At 45.4% G+C, this 24,995-nt stretch overlaps 1 protein-coding gene across 2 annotated transcripts in view; it reads left to right on the top strand.

Annotated features, from left to right (window-relative positions):
• The first annotated feature begins 16,629 nt into the window (after nt 1-16,629).
• The window catches only part of MYO1D (myosin ID), a 276,727-nt gene continuing 268,361 nt past the window's right edge, over nt 16,630-24,995 (top strand). For both annotated transcript variants that reach the window (XR_013975215.1, XM_080924358.1), the window contains exon 1: nt 16,630-16,871. Coding sequence is in view for 1 of the 2 variants with exons in the window: in XM_080924358.1 (XP_080780484.1) it covers nt 16,777-16,871 (95 nt within the window). In the remaining variant the exon portion in view is untranslated. The remainder of the gene's footprint in view (nt 16,872-24,995) is intronic.

Raw genomic sequence — 24,995 nt, 5'->3', positions numbered from 1 at the left:
TATATATATATGTATATGTCTCCTAGACAACCAAGGCCCCGAGTCTATGAGCAAAACACCCTGTCCTTTCTAAATTCTTATATATCATGGTAGAGATACTTAAATACCCATTCTTCATCTCCCCTTGGAGTCTAAATGGTGTCTCTTTAGACAGCCCTGAGAGCTCTAGCAGTGTATCTCCTGAAGTGTTGTAAAAGGGAAGATTATGGCCAAAAACACAGATTGGGGGAGGGGCTCTGGGACACTAGGCCACTGCAGCAGTCTTCCTTACTCCACACTGCAAGCTCCAGGGAGATCCAGTCTAGTGATCCTGATCCCTGGATTCAACCCAGTAAAGCTCTTCTCCCCACACCCCAGCAGCGATTGCCGCTGGCCCAGGGCATTGGTTCCCATGCCCAAGTCTAGAGCAAGGTAGTGGGACTCCATATTTTCCACTGAACTGTAAACTCAAAAAATAAAAATTTAAATCAAAATTAAAAGAGGAGAGAGAGAGAGAGAGAGAGAGAGAGAGAGAGAGAGAGAGAGAGAGAGAGAGAGAAAGAGAGAGTAAGCTACCTCAAAGCAGGGGAGGAACAAGGAAATTAAAAGGCCACAGATGAGCCACTACGCATGGGTGTGTTTAAATGATTTTACAACAGGCGTTAAAGGCTGGGCACAGGCACCTGAGGACAAGTCAGCAGCATATAATTTCCCAATACTACAGGTGTTTTTTCAGATACTTATCCTCCAGCCCAGCCCTCTAACATAGCCAAGGTTTTTTGTTGTTGTTTTGTTTTTGACAACTGTGGTCACTTCAACTACAGGGCCTTTCAGGGCAACCCCATTTACTCAAAAGCTTTGCTGAGAGGCTCCAACTGGTTGCTGCAAGGACATCTCTGTGGATGACAGCTCTTCTGAAGTTGTACAAAGATGCTCTAAACACTTTCAGGCTCCTCCAGCTCAGGTCCAATCATCCAGGCGGCCCGGTACATCCAAGATCCAGGAGCGCCCACTGAAGCTGGGTGGCTTTGGGAAAGAAATGGTACAGGGATGAGACACAGACTTTTCCACACCGAGCAACTTAGGGTGTGGCTCAACACCCAGCACTCACGGCTACTGTGGGTTCCAGCAAACACAGAACTCAAACCACCCAAAAGGACATGATAAAGAAACTAGACAGTTGCCCTTATCAGCCTCCCAGGAAATGGAAGAGGTGGGGAGAGAAAGAGTGTGCCACGGGGAGAAAGATAACCCCACCCTTGTTCAGAAGACACAGACACAACTCAGGTCCTGTCAGCTTTCATACCTGAGTTTTTCCAAAGAGAAGCAGAGCTAAGCACCTGATGCCCCCGGAGAGGGAGACTACTATTTTTGTTTAGAAAGCACTTTGCACTTAATATTTCACGTTGTGGATATTCTACTTTAACGTTTCTCGATTACCAGCCAACTTTCCTTCCGATACTTCCTTGTAAGTCTCACAGCCTTGGTCTGCAGCCAAGTGGGTCCCTGCGCTTCCCTCTCTCCCTCCCTCACCAGTAACCCCACTCCACTTTTCAGTCCTGCCTGTGCTTTAGTGCTTTCCCCTCAAGTGCCACCTCTCAATTATTTGTGTCCCACTCAGCCTTACGGTGTCCCTACGTCCACTGAGGGCCACGGCACTCTGTTCCTGGAGCCTGTGTGACTTGCATTGTAAATATGACTTACAGTTTCTTACTCTTGGCTTTCCTTTTCCTTCCATCCTTCCTTCCTTCCTCCCTCCCTCCTTTCCTCCCTCCCTTCCTTCCTCCCCCCCTCTTCCTTCCTCTCTCCCCCTCTTCCTTCCTTTTTTTCTTCCTTCCTTCCTCCCTTCCTTCCTCCCCCCCTTCCCTTCCTTCCTCCCTCCCTCCTTTCCTCCCTCCCTTCCTTCCTCCCTCCCTCTCTTCCTTCCTCTCCCCCCCCTTCCTTCCTTTTTTTCTTCCTTCCTTCCTCCCTTCCTTCCTCCCCCCCTTCTCTTCCTTCCTCCCTCCCTCTCTTCCTTCCTTCCTTCCGTTCTTTCTTTCTGTAAAAACAAAAGCTGGAGGTAGGATTCAGAGTATCACCTCATACTAATAATTTTAAAATATTTCTCAACCTTTCTTCACACTAACAGATCCAGCCCCATATACAAGAGACCTCATGGCTTTTTGTTTTCATCTTTTTAATTGTACAGATTTTTTAATCTTAATTTAAAAAAAAATTTACAAAGATTTATGGAGTGTGTATGCATGTGTGTATACGTGTGTGTGTGTGTGTGTGTGTGTGTGTGTGTGTGTGGTGTGTGCCTTTATGATTTTTATATGTATCATGTGCATTCAGGGATCAGAAGAGGTCATCAGATCCCAAGAACTGTCATTTCAGGTGCTAATAAGCCACCATGTAAGTGTTGGGACCTGAACTTAGGTCTTCTGCATGAGCTGTAAGTGCTCCTCTGAGCCATGTCTCCGATCCCTTAAAAACGTTTTAAACATTACAGCCATTTATTTATTTGTAGGGGATCAAAGGACAGCCTTTAGCTCTCAGTTCTCTCCTATCACATGGGTCTTAGGATTTGAACTCTGGTCATGTCTTGGCAGGAAGCACCTTGACTCACTGAGCCATTTTACCAGCCCAGTTTTTCATTTTTAACTTGGCTGAATGCATTTCGAGTCACCATGGAAACATACCTCCAAGTGGATCTAGAAAGGTGTTTCTAGAAATACTTAGCTGAGGGAAGGCCAGCCCTGACTCTTCATGAGCTCTGCCCTGAATGAAAAGGAGAAGAGCCAGGCAGAAGCATCTTTTACTAGTTTCTGACTCTGGCCTCAATGTGGTCAGCTGCCTTAGGCTCCAGCCACCAGCGTTAGAGCCACCCCATTATCACTATGCCCTTCCTAGATGTGATGGCCTATACCCTCAAACTGTGACCAAAATCTGCCCTCCTAATATAGTTTGCATCTGAGTTCACACTGACCCATACATTATCTTTTTTTAATCCTCATGCTACCTCAAGAGACGAGCCCAGGCTCAGACCCAAGTCTGCAGAGATACAAGGTGTGCCAGGCCCTCACAGCAACCAGAACAAGACTCCTTATCATATGGGAAAGTGATAGAAATACCCAGGAGACTCTTAATTTGATTCCTCACCCAAACAGCCTCTTCAGCCTGCAAGCAGTGATTCACACTGGGCTGGGGGGGCATTTTGCCCTCTGAGAGACAGTTGCCAATCTCTGGGGACACTTTTGGCTGTTATTCTGGTATAGAAGATACTTCTGGCAACTAGTGGGTAGAGGGTACAGATGCAGCTAATATCCTACAATGCACAAAACCATCCCACACAACAAAAAGCTTCCTTGTCCCCACATGTCCACAGTACTACCTCTGTACATCATATGACTTTTCTCCTGCTAACCTCCATTTTATTCTCTTTTTTCTAGGACAAGCAACATACTTCAAATGACATTACTGGACTGTTTGTTAGGCAAGATATTTAGATGTGTGTATGTGGTGTGAGTGTGTGTGTGTGTGTGTGTGTGTGTGTGCGTGGTGTACGAATGTGCTGAGAAAGTATAGGCAAGTACTGTATATACTTCTGAGCTACATTTCTAACCCTTTAATACAGGACCATGATACAATGACACTAGTACATATCCAACTTTACTGGCCATGAAGAAGTAAACTTCAAAAATCAAACTTTGTCCCATCACTCATAGAACCTTTCTTTGGAAATTCTCCATTGCTTGAAGGGGAAGAAATGGCCAAGGTTACTCTTTGCTGTGGAAGATTATTTGGAGCATCATAGGATGTTGGGTAACATCCTTCCCAGAATGACAACCAAAAGTGTCCCCAGGCATAGCTAAGTAGCTCTTGGAAGACAAAATTGCCCCCCAGCTGTGAACTACTGTTACCAGGCCTTCCCTATTTTGTTTTTCAGGATGGGTATGCCCTGGGGTGGGGTTGGGTGGGAGGGAAGGAGAAATAGACACATCTACTCAACTAAGGAACATTCTAAATAGACAGCATCGTTAGATGAAGGTCTGGTCTCTTCAAAGTTTCAGTCCACACTGGGCTGCAGGAAAAGGAGATGGCATTTAAGAATCAGCTTACAGGTTGCCTATTGGTGGATGGAAGAGAGAGATGCTTGGGACTCAGGTGTTTGCGGCTGCTGCCAACAGAAAGCCAGCCAAGTGGGGGAAGATAGCAGCCTCAGTGGATCCAGTTCACAACTGTCTGCTAACCACTTCTGAGGAGTACAACGTGTGAAGAAGAACTCCCATATCACAGTGAGTCAAAGTCAACACTTCAGGGCCTCACACATGATACCTCTCTTGGCCATTCTAAGCTTCCACAGAGAGGTCCGCTCACAGATTATGGGAATTCTTAAACTAACTAGAACACTCTTCCTCCTCTTGTTTTCTCTTTTTCCCAGTGGTTGAGGGAGCCCACTCACTCCCTACTCTTCAGACTGGGATACAAACTCCTTTCTCTCCCTCCTCCCCTCTCCCTCCTGCTCTCTCATTTCCTTTATCCCAGGCTGGCCTTAAACTCACTGTGTAGCCAAGAATGACCTGGAATTTCTGATTCCACTGTCTGTACCTCCCAAGTGATGGGATTATTGGTGTTCACGGCCATATCCTGAGCTATGGTGCTGGGGACTGAACCCAGGCTTTATGCTAACACACATTGCTGTTCCAACCAAGCTACTTAGTACAATGACCATCAATTCATAAGGCAAAGCTCATCCAAAAGTTGTTCTTTTCGTGTCCCTAGCTCCATATGCTTTTATTCTAGTGGTTCTTAACCACCAAGATCTCAATTCAAAAGTGTTGGAAGCTGTAATTCGATAAAGTGAATCTAATGACCAGCCACATTTGGAATCCACTCGCCTGTGAAAACTATCTAGAACAGCTTTATAAATCCAAGGATGGTGTGGGAAGGGCAGGCATTCCCAGGTGCTGCACACATATCCTGGGTGTTCACATTTGCCTGGGAGAAAAATGTATCTCACGAGCGGCAAGAGTGCCTGGTTATGCAATAGCATTAGCATCTCAGGTGACAGAGCTCTACTAGGAAAGCAGGAAGTCACTGTGCCTTTAAGACTGAGACATTGAGAAACTGTAGATAGAGAGGCATTCCCTGCAATTAGTATAACACCCCCTACCCCACCCCACCCCACCCCCCTACAAGGAAGTGACTGGTGTAACACATACCAACAAAGTAAGAGAATATTAAAGAGAGGAGGTGTCAAAAGAAAAGATAAACAAGACTAGAATGTTCATTTCTCTGCCACTGCTCCCTGTCAAAGCCACAATGGAGGCTTACAGATAATTATAGGACAGACAGCACTATGCTTGGGGTTTATAAACCCTAACCGTGTCCTAGGTTACGTGCCAAGTGCTTAATATACTTTACCTGGTTTCTTTATCATAGCAACCATTGGAAGTGAGGAATCAGCAGTATTCTCTTCTTCACAGAGGAGGAAATGAGGCACAGCTGAAGTGATTTTTCCCAAGGTCACATAGAGCACATAAGTGACAGAGGCAGCAGCCCAGAGGTCTTGAGTGTCTGCTTCTAGCTCTACTGCTTTTAAACTCTGAATGCCACAGCCCACACCCCTGGTAAATAAATCCTCAGTCTCCGTGGGTTTAGCTAATCACACATTGGGAAAGGACTGTGTCCATGCTGAAAGCACGGGCTTCCTGTTACTCATCCCTAGGTAGCACAGTAGAGCAACTACTTCTATGCCATTTATACTGTGTCAGGTACTAGAAATAACCTGGAGGTATTTTAAAGCACAAATGAGGAGCTAAAGGGATGGCTCAGCATTTGGGGGCTGACCAATCTTTCAAAGGACCTGGGTTCAGTTCTCAGCATCCACATAGAGGCTCAACAGTATCCGTAACTCCAATCCCAGAGGATCCAATGTCTTTTTTTTTTAACCTCCTTGGACTCTTGCATACATGTCATGCACATTTATATACTCAAACCCATACATATACACTTAAAATTAAATAAAAACTTTTTTAAAATGTTAAAGCAGGCAGGAAGATGTGTTAGATTATATGCAAGCAGAAAACCAAGTTAACAAGGGATTGAAGTGTCTGTAGAGTTATTATCTATACTAAATCCCCCATACACAGATGCCAAGAGACAGCTGTAGGGCTGAGGATATAGCAGTTGCTATGAGCTTGCTTAGCATATACAGAGCTCGAGGATACAGATTCCCAGCACAGTGCTGTAATCTCAATAATCAGAAAGTTCCTCAGCTGCCTAGAAAGTCCAAGGCCAACTTGAGACACCTGAGGTCCTTTCTTAAGAGAGAGACAGCAGGGTAGTGATGGTGCGAGTCTTTAGTCCCAGCACTCCAGATGCAGAGGCAGGCAGATCTTTGAGTTCGGGGACAGTTTGATCTACAGAGTGAGTTCCAGAGCAGCTGGGGCTACACATGAAAACAAAACAGAGAGAGAGAGAGAGAGAGAGAGAGAGTATTCACTGATGAGTGGTAAATGTAACTTGTCCACAGAATAGGTTCAGTTTTTCTGAATTGTTGCTTTGACATTCTTTGACGAGTCCCGAATTAAAATAAATAAAAATCCGAAGAACACCTACATTAACAACAACAACAAAAACTCAGCATTTTTATGCAAATGGCTGTTGCCTGCTTGACAAAGCCATGGCTTCCACCTTCCCCCCATCTCGGTGTCACCAGCCTCATTTCTCATCTGCTCTTTTAAAATAGGATAAAGCATGTGTTTGTGAGTGCCCTGAGTATGTGTTTGCATGCAGGTGTACGTGGAGGCCAAAGGTTGATGTTAGGCATTTTCCTCTATGGCTTCTCACCCTGTTTTTAAAGACAGCGTCTCACTAAACCCAGTTTCAGCTGAAGGTGGGCCAGCAAGCCTCTAGCATCTGCTAGTCTCTGTTACCACAGATTGTGCTGGTTTTTACATGGACGCTGGGGCCCCCGTATTCAGGTCCTCCTGCTTGTATACAAAGCGCCTTAGTTTGCATGGAAATGATAACCACTTTACCAGAAGGGCTGTCTCCCCAGCCCATGAAACATGTGTTCCACGCTGAGCTGAATCTGAGGCTGAAAGACTCTGTGGGATGGCTGTCTTCACACCAAACTGGAAAATGGGAAGAGTTGGTGTGTAGGGAACTGAGTGAGAACTACTCCATGTCAGAGGGTCCCAAAGAGCATGTGGGAAGGAAGAGAGGCAGATTTGGTGTTTCAGGAATGTGAGGTGGGTGACATAGAGATCCCAGCCAGATGGTCTGAAGTCATAAAAATATTTAGTAGATTTTTTTTTATTGCCTACTAATTTCAAAGTCCATGGCTTTGCAGGGGAATGATAATTAACTACCTCTAGGAATCAAGAGTCACACCCAGAAAAAAATTGCTGGATGATAAGAAGACTCCCAGGCAGCAGAGAGTTCAGTCTGCTCAAAAGGACATGCAGGGGCCGGAGAAGATGGTGTAGCAGCTAAGAGCACTAGCTAAACCCCCAGTGTCCTATTCCGCCCCCATAGGCACCAGGCACTCACACATACATACGTGTAGAAAAACACTCATATATATATATAAAGATTTCTTTTTTGGTGTGAAAGGACGTGCAATAAATTATTGTCATCTAAGAATGTCCCTGTTCTGAAGAGAAAGGGAAAAGTACACCAATAGCAACGTTATTTGTGTTTAACTAGGTTTTGCAACTTCCCTGGAATTATATGAAGCATCTTATAGATGGCACTTTGTTTTGTGGTTCTCACACACTGATACAGATTTTACCATCTGATTATTCAAAATGAAAGCATTAGGGATTATAGAAATGAGCTAATAAGCCCAGGGCCATGTAAGTAGTAGGTGGCAAAGCTCGAACTTGAAGCCCCAAATGAACGTTTCTTTATGGTGTGTCTCTGGTCACTTACAGTGGAATCTCTGGGATGCTGCTATTAAAGTTCAAAACTTTAAGTCTCATCCTAAACCTCTGGTACAGGTGCCTAATGCTTGAGTACCACCTTCATAAGAATGATGAAAGTGCTACCCTGGGTCAAATTCTGATCAATACAGAGCATTAGGAATCCTAGATATACTAGAAATACTCAATCTTAAAGGGTTAGAAAGGATGGAAACTGGGAGACAATGTCTGTGACATTAGTGAGACAAGCAAGATCAGACAGAAACATTGAAAACGTGGCTTAGGGAAAAGAAAGAGATGACAACCTGTAAACCTGGACCTGGGAAAGTGGACGCAGGAAGAGCAAGAATTCAGTCACAGTCAGCCATAGAGCAAGGTGGAGGCCAGTCTGGGCTACTTTAGACCCCATTTCAAAGAACAAATGGACAAAAGGGGAAAATCAGTGAAGACGGAACCAGAGTTCTTTGGATAGAAGCGCCAAGAGGTATGTCTACTTGAGAGAAGCCGGTTCTTCTGGCTCTGACCTTGACTCCTCCACTTGATTATTCCTCAATGCCACCTGGTTCTATCTTGATGACATATCAGACCCTAAGAACAAGCCAAGCTCATAAACATAGATCAGTGAGTAAGAGGATCAGAAGATTAGACACTTGAGGGCTGGTTGGCATGGGGGCAGGAGCATATGGAGTAGCGGTACTAATAGAGCATTGTCATGTGCAGACACCCGCTGGGTGCAGAAGAAGCCTTAATGACACGGGTAGGTCTAGACAGAATAGTGGATTATATAAGGGATTCAGGTCCTGGAGGGGATATTGGGTTACATGACCCGTGAGGTTCCCTGGGTTTTGCTGATCCAGCTTTTAAATAATTGAAACTTTCCCTTGTCTCGTTTCTTGAGGGTTTTGTTGTCAGAATTTGACTACAACTATGGTTTGTATTGTTTCTACCTCCAGATAGCGTGAATAATAGAACTGGAGAATGCCAGAGCCACACTTCATGGGATCTCATCTCCTTTGGTAAGCTCTGTTATTCATGAAGTTGTATGTGTTTGTGCAGGTGCACATACACCTGTGTGCATGTGTGTGTAAAGGATAGGTGTTGATGTCAGGGATCTTCCTCAATCACTCTGCCTAGTTTTTTTTTTTTTTTTTTTTTTTTTTTTTTTTTTTTGAGCAAGAATCTCTCACTGAATCCAGGGCTCAGCTAAAATGGCCAACAAGCCTAGAGATCCTCCTGTTTACACATCCCCTGAGCAGGGGTTGCAGGCATGCACTACTCCACTGACTTCTTACATGGATGGAGGGGACTGAACTCTTGCTTGAGTGCAAGCACTTTATCAAATTAATCATTTACCCAGCCTCATTTCATGATCTTAACTCTAGATACCACTTCAGCTCCTTAGTTGAAAACAAAACAAAACAAAAAAAAAACAAACAAACAAACAAACAGGGATTCTAGATGAAAATCATCCAGAATCTGGGAGAGACTAGATGTCCCAGTCTTCCCGAAATGTCAGTTTTGAAGCTCTTCTGATGATGATAAAAGAATCCAGATTCAGTTTCTCTTATTTTACATTCACGTCACAGACTACTTCTGATGACAGATGGTGCCTCCCGACCACCACGGGCAACTCTGCAGCAATGGGCACCCAATGGGTATTTCCCTAGTCCAATTCTAACATTTATCTACTTGTCAGTAGATAAGATAGACTTACCCACATGATTGCCTCCACTGAGATGCCAATCAGAAACCCCAAGCTTTGTTACTGTGCTTCCAAATGAATGCTATCAACCAGGGTCACCTTAATGCCTTTCCTGGGTTTAATTTGCTAGATTATCTTACAGAACTTATAAAAGCACATTTGCCAGATATATAAATCACACACACACACACACATACACACACACACACACACACACACACACACACACACACACACACACACACTGAGAGAACAGAGAGCCCTTTGTGTACCACCCGCTAGTACCTACCATGTGACCCCTGAAGCCTACTTGGGTTTTCATAGAGAGTTAGTCGCACAGAAATGATTGAAGCATGGTGAATCTTGGAGAAATATGGCTGGACAGAAGAGACATGACCTATTGCTAAGAGATAGAAAGAGAAGCCCCACAGGGCCTGAGTGTCCACACTCTTCTTGGCCTTTCCATGTACCACCCTTCATGGTAGCACCCTTCTAAGGGGGTTCATACCCAAGAGTAGACCATCAGCAAGTCATAAAAGCTATTCTTTGCTCCAACACAGACAAGTGGAAGATAAGAGGTTCTCTGATTCACCTCAGGAAAAGAATTCTATTTTCTACACCTTGAGGAGGGAGTTAGGAGTCAGGAAATGGACATCCCAAAATGTACATGTGACCAAATAATAACCACTTGCCATTTTGTCAAAAGGTGCAAAAGGGGGGAAAGGAATTGGAATGGTTTTCTTCCTTCAAACAAACAAACAAACAAACAACAAAACAAAGCCCAACCAAACAAAACAACAACAAGCCCCTCCCCTCTAACCTACACTCTGAGAAAGGGAGAAAAAGAAGGCAATGATTTCAGAATGGGGCAGGAACAGGAGTCACAGAGAGAAGCCCCAACATGCTGCTTGTCCTTGAAGGCCTTTGCCTCTCTCCCCCCCCCCTTTTTCTCCTCATTGACAACAACCTCTTCATGGGATGTTTATGTTGGGTCTGTAGAAGAAACTACCCGTGCAGTTCATACGTGGAATTCCAGTACTCAGGAGGTGGAGGCAAACTGATTACCATGTGTCCCATGGGAGCCAACCAGGGTAGGAAGTGACCGCCTGATTGAAACCAAGAAAGAAAATATGAAAGAAATTCATTGGTGCAAGATTTCCCAATCACAGTATGCATTTTGGCCAGGTCCCAAGATAACTCTTACATGCTTTAAAGCCGGAGACCTCTTACCGAAAGACACTGTCAACTCTTGAATGGACTGTAAAATTCCTTTTCCTCCTATACTGTCAAATTTACTGGTTCTCGGAATAGTTCCAAAGGCCAGAAGAGCTTAGTGATTGCCTGGCTGGAGGCTTAGAGAAAAGCCTTTATGACAGAATACATGCACACAAGTCTATTTGCCAATTAATTAACTTGATCATTAATGGACCTACTGAGCACCAGATGAGGTTTGAGGAACATGTTCCCCTTCCTAAGGAGCTCAGGGGACATGCTTAGATAGTCTATTCCAATGCAGTGTGATAAAGGCCTTGGCAGCTAACAAAGGTGGGGCTGGAGAATGTGGCTCAGTGGTACAGTACTCTCCTAGCTTGTGCAAGGCCAGAGACCCTGCTATGGTGGGGTACAGGTCAGGGTGGAGGAGAATATGTTCCTCTGGAATCCGGATGTTTGCCTTCAGAAGTATCACAAGCAGAAATGATTCTAGGTTATGTCTACATCCTCTACGTGATTCTGTCTTGCCTGGGGCCTAATATCTGTGGTTCTTCTGTGGGTAAGTTGTTGGGACGGTCCCACTTGGTGACTCATAGGATCCTGGAGATAATTTTGATACATTCGTCTTCCTTCTCCAGTGATAAAAACTTGTTGAGTGAGCTTTTGCTTAGCTCAAGGCTTCCTAATTCAGAGTTCACAAAGAGATCACCTCTAGAGGCAGAAGAGAGGAGGCAGCCTATGCAAAAAACCTCTGTGTATGAGTCTAATAATACACCTCAGGAGACAAAAGTCCACACGTTTTTAGTAAAGTACGATGTCTTAGGGTCTCTATTGCCATGAAGAGACACCATGACCACAGCAACTCCTATAGAGGAAATCATTTAATTGGGGCTGGATTGCAGTTTAGAGTTGTATTCCATTATCATCATGGTGGGAAACATGGAGGCAAGCAGGTAGACATGGTGCTGAAGAGGTAGCCAAGAGTTCTACATCAGCATCAGCAGAGAGCCAGAAGAGAGAGCAATACTGAGCTTGAGCTTCTGAAACCTCAGAGTCCTCTAGGGACACACTTTCTCCAACAAGGCCACATTTTTACCCAAAAGGCCACATTTCTTAATAGTACCACTCCCTGTGGGCCTATGGAGGCGATTTTCATTCAAACCACCACACATACAGGTATGTACCACTATGCTCAGCTGCATTTTAAAGTCCTTTTCTTTGTGGGGGGAGGGGGAGAAGGGGACTTACAGCAGTGATTCCCCCCCCCCCCACATACACACTATTCATTTTTCTTTGCTCCCATAGAGAGAATCAGGATGTGGGATTGCAGGGGGGAGAAAGGATCTAGGGGTAGACAAAAGTCATCAATGGCATTAGAGAAGGTGTATCTTAATTAAGCTTACTATTGCTGTAATGAAACACCATGATCAAAAGCAACTTAGGAGGAAAGGCTTTATCTCACTTACAGTTCCATATAACATTTCATCATCAAAAGTAGTGAGGGCAGGAACTCAAGCAGGGCAGGAACCTAGAGGCAGGAGCTGGTGTAGAGGCCATGGAGGGGTGCTGTTTACTGACTTGCTCATCATGGCTTGCTCAGCCTGCTTCTTTATAGAATCCAGAACCACCAGCCTGGTGATGGTACTACCCACAATGGGCTGCCCCTACCCCCAATTGGTCACTAATTAAGAAAATATCTTACAGCTAGATTTTATAGAGGCATTTTTTTCTCAGTTGAGATTCCCTCCTTTCCGTTAACTCTAGCTTGTGTCAAGTTGACCTAAAGCTAGCCAGTACAGGGTGTGTTTTCCTTTAAAAATGTAGGCTTCAGAAACCAGAGATAAAGTTGGGTGTGATGGCTGTCTTAGTTTGCTTTCTATTGCTCTGATAAAATACCGCGATCATAAAGCAACTGGGGAGAAAAGGGTTTAGTTTACCTTACAATTTACATTTCACCCTAAAGATAAGGCAGGACAGAAATTCAAGGAAGAAATGTGGAAGCAGGAACCATGGGGGAGTGCCATTTATGGCTTTTTCCCAGTGACCTGCTCAGCTTGCTTTCTTATCCAGCCCAGGACTACCTGCCCAGGAGTGGCACCACCCACATTAATCATTAGTCAAGAAAATGCCCACAGGTTTGCCACAGGCCAGTCTGACGAGGCATTTTTTTTTTCAACTGAGGTTTCTTTACCCAGATGACCCTACTTTGTGTCATGTTGGCAAAAACCTGATCAGTACAATAGCATAGTCCTGTAATCCCAGCACTTGGGAGAATTGCCACGAGATTTTAATGCAGGGTTAGCCTAAGCTACACAGTGAGACTCTGTTCAAAACAAACAAACAAAAAGCCAACCAAACCAAGAATAGCTACCTAGAGCACTCTTGCTACTTTTGACAAATCATTTTAATTCAAATTGAGGCTTACCCATTAAAAGGAAGACAGTAAGTTTGAAATGCTTTCTGTGACAGAACCCAAACGGTTTCTGGATGTCGACAAATATATCATGAAATTACTTTGCAATGTAAATTTGCCTTGCTGTTCCTTACTGTTTCGGCTCTATAATAAGTCAAGCTCATGAAATAACTATAAAATGTCTTTTAAATATCCTTCACAGCTGTCTCTCTCTTTTTTTCCCTCCCCTTTCCTGTTTCTGTCTTGTTAGATTCATGCTGGGGAAAAAACCAGTTTTGCTGGGATGCAAAACCCCTGGTAAAGGGAGATAAAAGGAGGGCGGAACGAACTAGAAACATGCCAGAGGAACTGAAAGCAAGCAAACATTCGAAGCAGATCACCCAGAGTTGATTTTCACTGATAACCCCAGCAGCCCCTGTGTTGTGGCTAGTCATTACAGAAAGTCCGACCAGGCCTGCTACACACTGTGTGTTTACAGGGACCAAGAGCTGAAGTCCTCAAACTGTTTTGTTTTTTTTTATCAAGCAGTTTGAAATACCATGTTTTTGTTACTAAGGACTTTAATGTATGCTTCACTGCAATGACTGAATTTAGGAATAGTGACACTGACACTCTACACTACTGTGTAATATATAGTCTTTCGAATCTGTTTGCCGATGGCATCCTTTCAGCTGTGTATCTCTTTGGTCAGCTGTAATCTGGCACCAGCGTCTTGGCATCTTTTCGTTTCATCCCATTGGTATTTTTCATGGGTGATCAATTCTTTTGCAGGCTACTCCTTGTTCCGGGTCTGCTCTGTGTTTCCTCACAAAAGCATGCAGCTTAGTTCTTAGCAGATAAGTAAGCGGTATTGTGTCTTTTTTCAGGCAATCAAATCAGAAAATTCATAATGTCAGCACATCTCACTGCTGGTGATGTAAACTCTTGTTTTATTTGTTGGTACATCTTAAACCGTGATGAAACACGCATAGCCAAATGTGTTTCTATTCTCATTTTGTCATGAAAGAGATTCACTGAGAGCTAAGCTTTTGTAGTTTAGCCTGCATGAAGACAGTCCTTAACACTTACTGGTCCATGCCGTCTCTGCAAATATCTGGGCTTTGGGTGAACCCTGATTAATAAGGTTGCGGCTGGGCACTACAGGGCTGGATATAAAACTGTACATGTAACACATTTTCTCTGAAGACATGAGCCAGAGCCAGCATTCTCTTTATGTTGTCCAAGCCAGTGACACAAAAGATTACATCAGAAACTCACAGCTGACTTAGATTAACAGTGGACCTTGCTGGAAAGTTCCGAGTTCATCAAAAGAAACTCATTGGTCTCAGTGCCTGACTTTATCCCAACCTGGATATATACAAGAATTTACAGGATATCTTTGCACAGATTGTACATGCATTCTAGACTTGAGGCTTCTCTACGCAACAATGACTACAGTAAAGTTCTCCAAATTTAGCCATTTCGAAACCACATATCACCCTGCTGTGCCTCCTATTCCCTGATGTTCTCGGGCTCTGTAGGTTTTCACGTCACTTTTCTTAGTGCCTAGAGTTTTGCCCTGATATTCAATAGCCCTGAGATTCAGGAAGCACACACTCAAGTACTGGGCATACCTCATATCCTCTTACCGATAGAACTTGGGGTCTGCTTCCTAGGGCACAGACTTTGAGACCTACTACTTTTCCTTTACAAACTCAGCTGTGCCTTCACTGTATTACACTAATCTAAACAGTGTAGGAATGCAGAATCACTCTCTCTATAAGTGTCTTTTTAGCCACCGGTCTGCTCTCACAAATGATGCAAGCATCTTTCCTTGGAAGTATCTACCCTAGAGTCAGTCCTTCCTCTACAAACAAGCACAATGAAATCCAAGAATCTTCCACAGAAAGAAAGCTGCACACAGGAGCCAAACTGCAGCCCAGCTAGCTGTATTGTGCCAGGGATCAGGGTGGCTTTCTGACGGCAGAGGTGTTCCATGAAAACGACCAAGGCGCCGGCTGTCCCCTCTCTTGGCAAGTGTGGGTTGTTGGCAGCTGAAACATGCCAAGGTCCTTCAGCCTAGTTTACTCATCTCAAATTCAGCCACAGAGTTGAAGCCCAGCCAGGGCTTGGATGCCTCTAGATTTCTCAATAGATTCTGCACAAAAGATGGTCCTAACAGAGACACAGGACCGAAGAGGCGCAGGTACTAGACAGTGTCCCTTACAATGCATGTTCATCAGGAAAATATAGTCTATGTTTGAAATTATTTTTAATATTTTCAGCTTTATTTATGTGAATGTGTGTTTGCATATATTATATAAAGATATAGATATAGATATCACTATCTATCTATCTATCCATCTATCTATCTGTAACTATCATGTTCCTGCCTGGTGCCCTCAGAGGTATGAAGAGGGCATCTCATCTCCTTGAATTGGAGTTGCAGGCAAAGCTATCATTGTGGTTGCTGGGAACTGAACTCCATTCCTCTGTAAGAACAGTTCCATCTCTCCAGCAATACCCCTTCCCCCAACAGAAATCATTTTAAGAGCACCCAGTGTGTCTTTAAGTTGGAGATAACAGCTCATTACAATCTATAGAACTAATCTCAAGAATTTCTTATTTGCAATACAATCCAGTACAATAGCTTCTTAGAATGTGTGGAGAGTGGGGGGTGGGGATATGAAAAAGTTTAGGACATGGTCCTCTATGCTAGAAGACTTCAAACATTCTAGGAAGATGATTTTTAAGTTCAATTTAAAAATTGCTAATACAAGGTAATGTCTAATGGCACGGTCACATGAATGGGAAAAAATGGACCACTGGAAATGTAGAGTAAGCCATGTGGCTGAATGCCGGGGATCATAAATCAAATGACCTCCACGACGTCACAAGTTCTCCACTTCCTCGCAGTGTGACAAGTTACTAAAGTTTGCTAAAGCACTTAGAACAGCTCTGAACATTTTGGTGACCTGGGAGTGTTCGCTACCATTGCCATCTCTATTCAGCCACCACTTCGAGGACGGGTAGCACACGAGCACAGGAGAATGTGGCAGAATCATAATGGATAATTCGCGCCAAGGCTGCTCAAGTTATGTCTGTAAGTTTGTTGGCATCTACTAGGCAACAAGGCCTATTCCACTCAAAGTCAGGATCGCACGGCACGCCGGCACGCTAGATGCCCGTGCCTGTCTCTAGGGGGCGCTGCCGCTCAGCCACCGCGGCTGGCCCGGCGCGCGCCCCCGCCCCGCGCGTGCGCGCCGCCCAGGTGAGGAGGCGGCCGGGCCGGGGCTGGGCGGGCTCCTCGGCGGGGCGGAGCCCGAGCGGCCAGGGCGGGGCGGGGCCCGGCGGGACTCAGGCTAGAGGCGGGACCAGCCGCCGCCGTCTCCGTCTCGCCACCACGGCCCCCACACACCCCGCAGCCACCGCGGGAGGAGCGGAAGCCGCCGGCCTCGCCCGTCCAGAGCCGCGCCGCGGCCGGAGCTCTGAGGAGTGGCGGCCGTCTCTCTCCGGCCCAACCCAGCCCGAAGGTGCCGAGCACCCCTGCCCCAGCCCGAGCGCCCACCTGAGCCGGCGCCATGGCGGAGCAGGAGAGCCTTGAGTTCGGCAAGGCGGACTTCGTGCTGATGGACACCGTCTCCATGCCCGAGTTTATGGCCAACCTTAGGCTCAGGTGAGCGCGCCTCGGTAGCCATGCCGGGGTTTCCCGAGAGAGGGCGCTGCTGAGGGTTCGGGGTGACTGGGGCGAGCAGCTCCTGCGAGTGTGACGGGGTGACAGGGGGTCTGCGACACTGGGTGGTCACGCCTCCAAGAGAGAGGACTCTTCCTCGGTGCGGCCTTGGGACTCCAGGGTGTGATGAGGTCCAGGACTGCACTTTTAGGAGTCTGGGGTCGTCCCTGTGTGCTTGTCCGGATTCGGGGCGATAGGGAATTGCTGAACTTGAGATCGCTTGGGGGTTCACCAGCCCGCCCTGCGCCAGGTTAGTGATGTGGGCGGGACCGGGTGACTTAATGGAACAAAAGTAAGGGAAAAGAAAAACTTAGGAGCGGCGTGATGGCCCTGGCAGCCCCAGGAAAACTGGAAGTTTGTTTTAAAAGAGGCTGGCATCTCCTGCTTTCACGCTTGAATCTCTTTTTTCTTTTCTTCCTCTTCTTTTTTCTTTCTGGCGTGGTTCCATCCTACCATTCAAGATGCTTTGGAGTGAACCCTAAGCTGTCTGTTCCGGGACACGGGCTATTTTTTAGTTACTCATTCGACGTAATTAGACACGTTTCCAGACATCGAAGAGACTGCTGTACTTGCCAGTGCCAAGATAAACTGTCTGAATTTGACAAGGTTTCAGTTTTTTTCAAGGAGTTATGGATGGAGCCCTTGTGTTACTGACATCCTTGAGAATTTAGTTACAACTCAATGCCCCAAAATGGGCTTCCAAGAAGAACTTATTTTAGAAAGTCTTCTATATGTGATTGTTTAATTTTCAAACAGTAATATGTAATCCGAGTATTAAAGTAGTTTGACTTTAAAAACAAACAAACAAACTGAAACCGACTTTCAGCTTGAAGTGTGTGTCTTTGTTTCTCTTTCCCCAGAAGCTTTGCCCTATTACTTGTAAACTTTATAGCCAAATATCACTTTTTAAACTTAAACCTGAAAGTCATAATTAGGTTTGGATGCTTACTTCACTTTTTATTGTCAACTGTAATTCCATAATAGTTTCTTGAGGTGAGGGTGACCTTGAACTTTTGATCCTCCTGCCCCTACTTTCTGTATGCTGGGAGTACAGGTCCGAACTGCCACACTTGATTTCTTCAGTGCTAGTCATCAAACCCGGGCTTGATGCATTAGGCAATCACACGCTCAACTAACAAACTGGGCGGCAGCATCAGCCCTTGTCTGTTCTGCATCAGGCTTCCTTGTGTCTGGAGCAAGCATGTGGAGCAGGAGCACTGGCCTGCCTGCCATCAACTGGCCATGTCTGTGGGCCTCTGTTTCCTGGAGTTTTCAGTGCTCATAGTCTAGGACTCCCTGGGTTCCCTGGGGTAGTAGACTCAAAGATACACAGTACATTCCTGAATAGAGTGTTGCAGAGTAATACGTAGTCCTTCAGTGTCCCCCCAGAAAGTCCATTCCAAGAGCCCCTGTGGATTCTAGAATCTGAGGATGCTGACCTATAATGCCACCTACTTCAGGGGGTGACACCAGAAAATGAGTTTGAGGCCAGTCTGGACAGTTTTTCAAGGCTCTCTTTTAAAAAATTACAATGAGAGGATTCCTGAGTTGTATAAACTGACATAGCAGAGTAATAACCCCTTTGTATATGTGGGGCATGGATTCCAAGAAACCCCCTAGTGGATAAACTGTATATGCTATGTTTTCCCTATAGCTACATACCTGTGATAAACAATAAATTTAACACAGTAAGAAATGAAGAATGACTGATATAAAACAGAACTATTATAACAGTGCACTGTGAAAGCTTAGAGTCAGAGTTAAATCACTTTTTAAAACTTTCTTTTTGCCAGATATGGTAGTTTACTCCTGTAATGCCAGTACTCTAGAAGCTTGCAAATTCGATTCTGGCGTAGTAAGATACTGCCTTACAAACCCACCCCTAACCCCAACAGAAAAGAAAGGGTAAAGCAAAGAGCCACACTGCCCCCATCCCTCTGTAATAGAATTAAACGGTTGTGACTTTTAAAAATTGATAGTGTCATTGTTATAGCCAGTGGAAAGTGCTCTACCACTGAATTTGCCCTGTGGCTTTTTTCTTTTTAAGTAAATTGAAGGACAACAGGTAGAATTATTTTTTAAAAGGATTTTATAGTCATTGGTTGAAAGATCTTTAGGGAGAACCTCCCTCCTGTGTGCTCTTGTGTGCTCCTGTGTAATTGAACTTTGTTTAAGGTACTCTACAGGATGAGATGGGTGGATGCAAAGGGACCGGAGTAAGCCCTGTTCCTTATCTCAGGGAGGTGGCATGTCTGTGAACACAGGGAGAAAGGTGGCAGTCATTTAGAAAATAGAAAACTAGATAAGCTTTATTGAGCTAAGATGGCCATTTGCCAAGTAAATCTACAAACGTAATTGTTCTTGAAGTTCACAGAGAGGGGAAATGCCACGGATTGAGTCAGAAACACCCTGAAGAGAAGTTGAGCTCAGTTCCAGAGGATCGGCAGTGCTTGTCTAGGTGGGCCTGTGGGTAGGGAACATTCCAGGTAGATACAGTGGCCAGTAGGGAAGGAGGTCGTGAAAGCTGACTGTGTTTGGGAGATAGTCAGTGAGCTGTGTGGTCTGCAGAGGAGTTCCTGTTGGGGATCTGTGGGAGGAGTCATGAGCTCTCCTTAGGATTCCTGGCTAATGCTCAGACTTGCAGCCTGTTTTCCCTGCCAGTTAGAATCCCGAATTGTCCGATACTTGTATGTGTTTGCTGATGTTGTCACTTTTGGTGGGGAGGGGAGGGTCATCTCACTACATAGCCAAGGCTGAGTTCAAGCTCACAATCCTCCTGCCTCTGCTTCCATGTGCTGGGATCACAGGTGTGTGGCACCACAGCCAGCATTTGTGTAACTCTAAGAGTTGGCTGTGGACTCATCACACAGCTCATCAGTTGCTCGGTTGTTAATTCCCTGGATCATGGCACCACACCTTTCTAGCTGTAAATCTCAACCCAGATTTAAAACAGCCCTCTCTGGGAGTGTAAGCTTCCTGTCCCCTCAACAATCCCCTTGTTCCTGACCATATTTAGCTGTGAGTTTCTGGACACCTGCCGCTGTGTCCTTTGGCTTTATTTACAGCCAATGTCTCATCTTAGCACACGGTCTGCAGTCACCGTTGCAGACCGTGTGCTAAGATGAGACCTTTACACAGGTGGCTGGGGCTGCACCAGGCATATACTTTGGCAGTTTGAATGTGGAATAGGAGGTGTCTGGTTGAGGGATGGAAGCAGGTATACAAAACAAAACTCCCAAAGGGGTTCCTGTTATTCCCGCCCCTCCCCATGCTGGCTCCAGTTTGTACTCCTTATTCTGGAATGTCTGGTCTTCTGATTTCTGCACGGGTTACTTCCTTCCTTTAAGATCTGTAACCAACAGTGAAGAACCCACGACTGCAGTTACCTCAGGGCTCTGTGCCATCAAGACTTGCTCTAATTTTTCTCAACAGTGGAGAATTTCTGCCACTGTGCTGGGCACACAATATAGTCCACTGTGGCAACAGTTTCTGCATTATAGGTAGAGAAGAAAGGGATTTTTAATAAAACTTTTATGGCATAGGGTGTGGCGGTGCACACTTGTCAATCCCAGCACCTCTGAGGCCACGTCAGGAGGATTGTGGGTGTAAGGCTGGACTACAATAAGGTATCAATTCAATAAATGAATAACTTAAAAATTTACATCATTTTAGGTTTGGAATTGCCTTTTCAGAGCTAGTGTTGTAGGTCTGTGGTGTAATTCAGAGGATGTACCACCTAGCATGCGAAAAGCCCTGACCTGGGTTTAATCCCAGGCATTATCTAAGACAACAACAGAAGAATTGCATTATGGTTTTCTACTTTTCCCCCGTTGGGACCAGAGCGTGATTATGAACATTTACTTCAATCAGTGTAATTTTGCTCTACTCAAACTCCTCTGTGTGTGCATTCCCGTGCGAGCGTGTATGCATTCCTGTGCGAGTGTGTGTTGTGAGTAGGCAGCTTCAGGTCTGGGGTTTTCAATGGCCTGAGCTCTCTCAATAGGCTAGGGTGGCTACCTAATGAACCCCAGGGATCTTCTATGATTGCCTTTTCAGACCTGGGGTTACAAGCACCACCACACCTGGGATTTTTTACTTGTGTTCAGGGTCCAACTTATAACTTCATAACTGTAAGGCAAACACTTATTGACTGAGTTATCTCTTCAGCCCCACCTCTGAAAACGAGTGTAGGTGAGTGTGCGTATCTGGACAGGTAATGTTAAAGAGATGGTGCAGTTTAGTGTGAGGAAGCATATCCAAGAAGATCCAGTTTGTATTTCCTGCTCTTGTAACAAAATCTACCAGTGTCTTGAGGCTCTCTTCTCTTCCTCCCCGAAGTCTCCTGTGAGAGGAGGAGGCTTGTTCTATTATTTCTCTTTAATTTTTCAGTGGAGGTGGTAATGGCTAAGTCCTTACTCTGTTTCTAAATGATCCATGCCCAGGAGTGAGAGTCCTGTTCGAGTGCTTCTTTGTTCTATGGTCAGACACAATTCCTTCCTACATCTTCAGTGCCCACTCCAGACCCCGGCACTCAGACTGTATTCTCCTTCTCTTACAGCCACTTGTTTGGGGCCAGGAGCCCTTGCTGCTGCTGCTGCTGCTGCTTCCTCTTCCTCCTCCTCCTTCTCCACCCTGACTTTTTCCTGATCCTGAGTCTTTCCAGCATCTTCACCAGCTTCAAATTCTTTATGAATGTGAGTCCTGCAGGTGAACAGCTGGCTGGGAACACCCAGCTGGTCCTCACTCTTCCTGTCACCTTTCACATAACATCTGCTGAAATGCAAGATGTAGGGTGCTGTTCAGGAGTGGACTTGAGCTGAGGACACTGTCCCTGAGATGTGTTTCTCAGCTGATAGTACAGTGTGGTGTGCTAGGCTTCCCACCCTCATCTGCTGCTCCTATATTGAGGATAAAGCATCTGCTCAGCTTCAGTTGTTTTGCAGTACAGGGCATTGAAGCTACAGTTTCATGCATACCGGGCAAGTGCTTTACCTCTGAGCTACACCCCAGTTCCTCTTCCCTTTAACCTCTGCTTAGAGCCAGCTTTTCAGAGACTCTTGACATTTTGGGTGGATAAGGCTTTGTTGTGAAGGCTCTTTTATTCCCAGGGGTTGGGGGTGGGTGGCAGTTATTTAGCAACTTCTACCTACTAGATAAAAGAATTCTATCTGGGTGAAATTGCTTTCAGTAGGGAACCTCTGGCCAAGGCTGTTCTCACTCTCTGGAATGTTCCTCCCTCATTGCTGCCCTCATTCCCTCCCTGCTTGTCACACTCTTTCTTACTCATCTTGAGACCAGTCTGAGAAGTCTTTCCCAGTCCTACAAGACAGGGTTAATTATACTCTGTGCTCCTAGGTTACAGACACACTTATTCATAACAGTTAAAAGCCTTTGCCATGTTTGTTCTCTCTCTCTCTCTCTCTCTCTCTCTCTCTCTCTCTCTCTCTCTCTCTCTCTCTTTCTCTCTTTCTCTCTTTCTCTGTCTCTCTCTCCTTGCAAACCTGTGGCACAGATAGTCAAAGACAGCATTTCTAAAGGCAAACCCAGGTTCTCTGGTACATTGAAACCCAGTGCTGTTTGGAGAACCGCCATTTGTAAGAAAAGGAATACAAATTACAGATGTAGGATTGGGTAGAGGGCTTTGGGGAGAAGGTGTAAGTGACTGAGAAACAGGCCTTTTGTTTCCTGATATGCCATGGACTTGGTGTGCTCAGCACAGTTTAGGTCATCAATCATCGGTCTTTATCCAGGAGAATTCTTGATTCCCAGTGTGTCAGAGCTTGGTGTTGCAGGCCTGTAATCCCAGTTACTTGGAGACTGAAGCAGGGTGATTGTAAACAGGGTCTACATGAGCTACAGAGTGAGATCAAGGACAGACTTGAGATTTATGAAGACTGTGTCTCAATTGCAAAGAAAAGGGGTGGGGCTGTGGTTGGGTATAGTATCATATGCCTGTCATCCCAGAATTTGGTATGTGGAGGCAGGAGGATCAGGAGCTCAGAGTCAGTGTTGGCTAGTGAGTTTGATGCCATACTGGCCAGCATGGGACTGGCTCTCTCTCTCTCTCTCTCTCTCTCTCTCTCTCTCTCTCTCTCTCTCTCTCTCTCCCTCCCTCCCTCCCTCCCTCCCTCCCTCCCTCCCTTTCTACTCCCCAAAAGCCTAGCAGGCAGAGGCTCCAGACTCAATTTCTAGTACCACCCTCACCTGCAAAAAATAAAGCAAAACAAAACAAAAAACCCAACAACTAAAAAGCCATGTGCCCTTTTTAGTGTCATCCTTAATTATGTGTTGGGGAAGGGAAAAGTTAGAGAACAAACAGGCAGACAGAGCAGCCAGGGACTCGCACGTTCCCACAGAACTCCTGTACCCACACTCAGCAGTTCTCCTTCCTTACCATACCCTGGGTGGTCTTCAAGCGCTGGGAACCCACCAAAGGTTCAGTGCTTCGGTTCAAGCCCTTCCTTCTTAGACTTAGAGGAGAGGTGAATGGCACACTAAATCCCTTTGGCTTTCATATAAAATTCTTTGGCAAATGCTTTTGGAAACGGACAGTTGCTCTGTGCCTGTTTTGCACATTGGCTTTGGATTGGAACAAAAATGGGACTTTGGGTTTTGGAGCTGCCATTTGGAGTGAATCACCCCACCGCCTTGTTTCCTCTCCTCTGTGACAGACTTCCAAGGCTATTTTTATTCAGGGTCATTTCTTGACCCTGTAGACTTCTGCTGAGTTTAGCTCCCAAATAGAGCCAGATGTGGATGGGATCAAGCACTCAGAAGTCACTACTGGTTACTTTCATTACAGGCTTTTGAAGGGATTGACTCTTAGGTTTGCTTGACTTTGAACAGGACTCATGCATTTGGTATAGATGGACACATTTACTTAATGATCTACGTCCATGTCTGTACTGAGCTAGCCTTATGTGGAGAGCTAGCTGTTCACTGAAGTTTTCACTGATGTCTGAGCCAGCCCAGCAAATAGAACCCTACTCAAAGACTAACCCCCATTTTCTGATAATCCCCTAAAGACAGGCTTGGGCCATTGTGTTGTTGCCCAGCCGCTGCTGAGTTCATTGAGAGAGAAATTCCTGAGGTCCTTGGTGACTTCGGCCCCTATAGTAGCTTCTCCCATTCATGCAACCCACTGACATCACTCAAAATGTCAACTCTGGTCATAGGTTGGGATGAAAGGGTAAGCCTCATTCTAATTGTCTTTTAAATACCTTGATTGATTTGACAGTTTTATTTCCTGGGGGAAACAAGCTTCTTTCATCTAATGGCTCTGTAATTATTGGTTAAAGCTCTTGAAGAGACCTGTTTTCCTTACTTTAGTTTAGGGGCATTTGTGTGGAAAGAGGAGAAGGGAAATTGTGCTTGCCACAGGGAGAGAAAGAGAGAACACATGGGCTTTGAGGCCTGCCCGATCCAACTCTCAATCTCAACTTCCCCTTGCTTCCCCCTAGCATTATGACTTAGGTTCCCTAGGCCTCCGTGTATGTATATGGACAGTGATCACCTTCTAGGGTTCCTGGGATAATATTATCAGTGTTTGGTCAGGGCTCAGTTTACCTACTTAATTCCTGTTGACTCTTCCCTGCTCCTTTCCATGTTGCCTTCCCTCCGGCCCTGCCTGCCCCTGTGAGAGCTGGGGTAACGGTGTTCTTCCTCTCCCAGTAAAATAGAGGAGTCATTTGTTTTGGTTTTATCTGGGAGGCAAGGATAAAAAGGTCCCGGAAGGAATTCTGGTTACTTTGTGGAAAGCAAGGTGTTTCCCATGTTCTACCTGGCTGCCCTGAACCTCCATGGTGGGAGTAATGGGCTATTGTGAAATTAAATAATAGCATCTGAAAACCTCCTAATAGGGGCCAGAATATAGCAGGTCTTAGGTGAATGCTTAACCCCCTGGTCCCGCCTCTTGTACTGAGCATTTCCTGGCCATGCTCAGTTCATCGTGTTACCTGAGGCGTAACAGCTTCTACGGGAGTACTACTGCCCACTTCCCGAAAACCAGACTAAACTCTTCACAGCAGGAACTTCTGCTGCGTTTTATTCTGCGCGCCATGCTCTCTG

This window comes from Micromys minutus (genome assembly GCF_963924665.1).
Source record: "Micromys minutus genome assembly, chromosome: 10".
Classification (NCBI taxonomy): domain Eukaryota; kingdom Metazoa; phylum Chordata; class Mammalia; order Rodentia; family Muridae; genus Micromys; species Micromys minutus.
The sequence above is the reverse complement of the archived record's forward strand: the minus strand, read 5'-3'. Positions and strand labels throughout refer to the sequence as shown.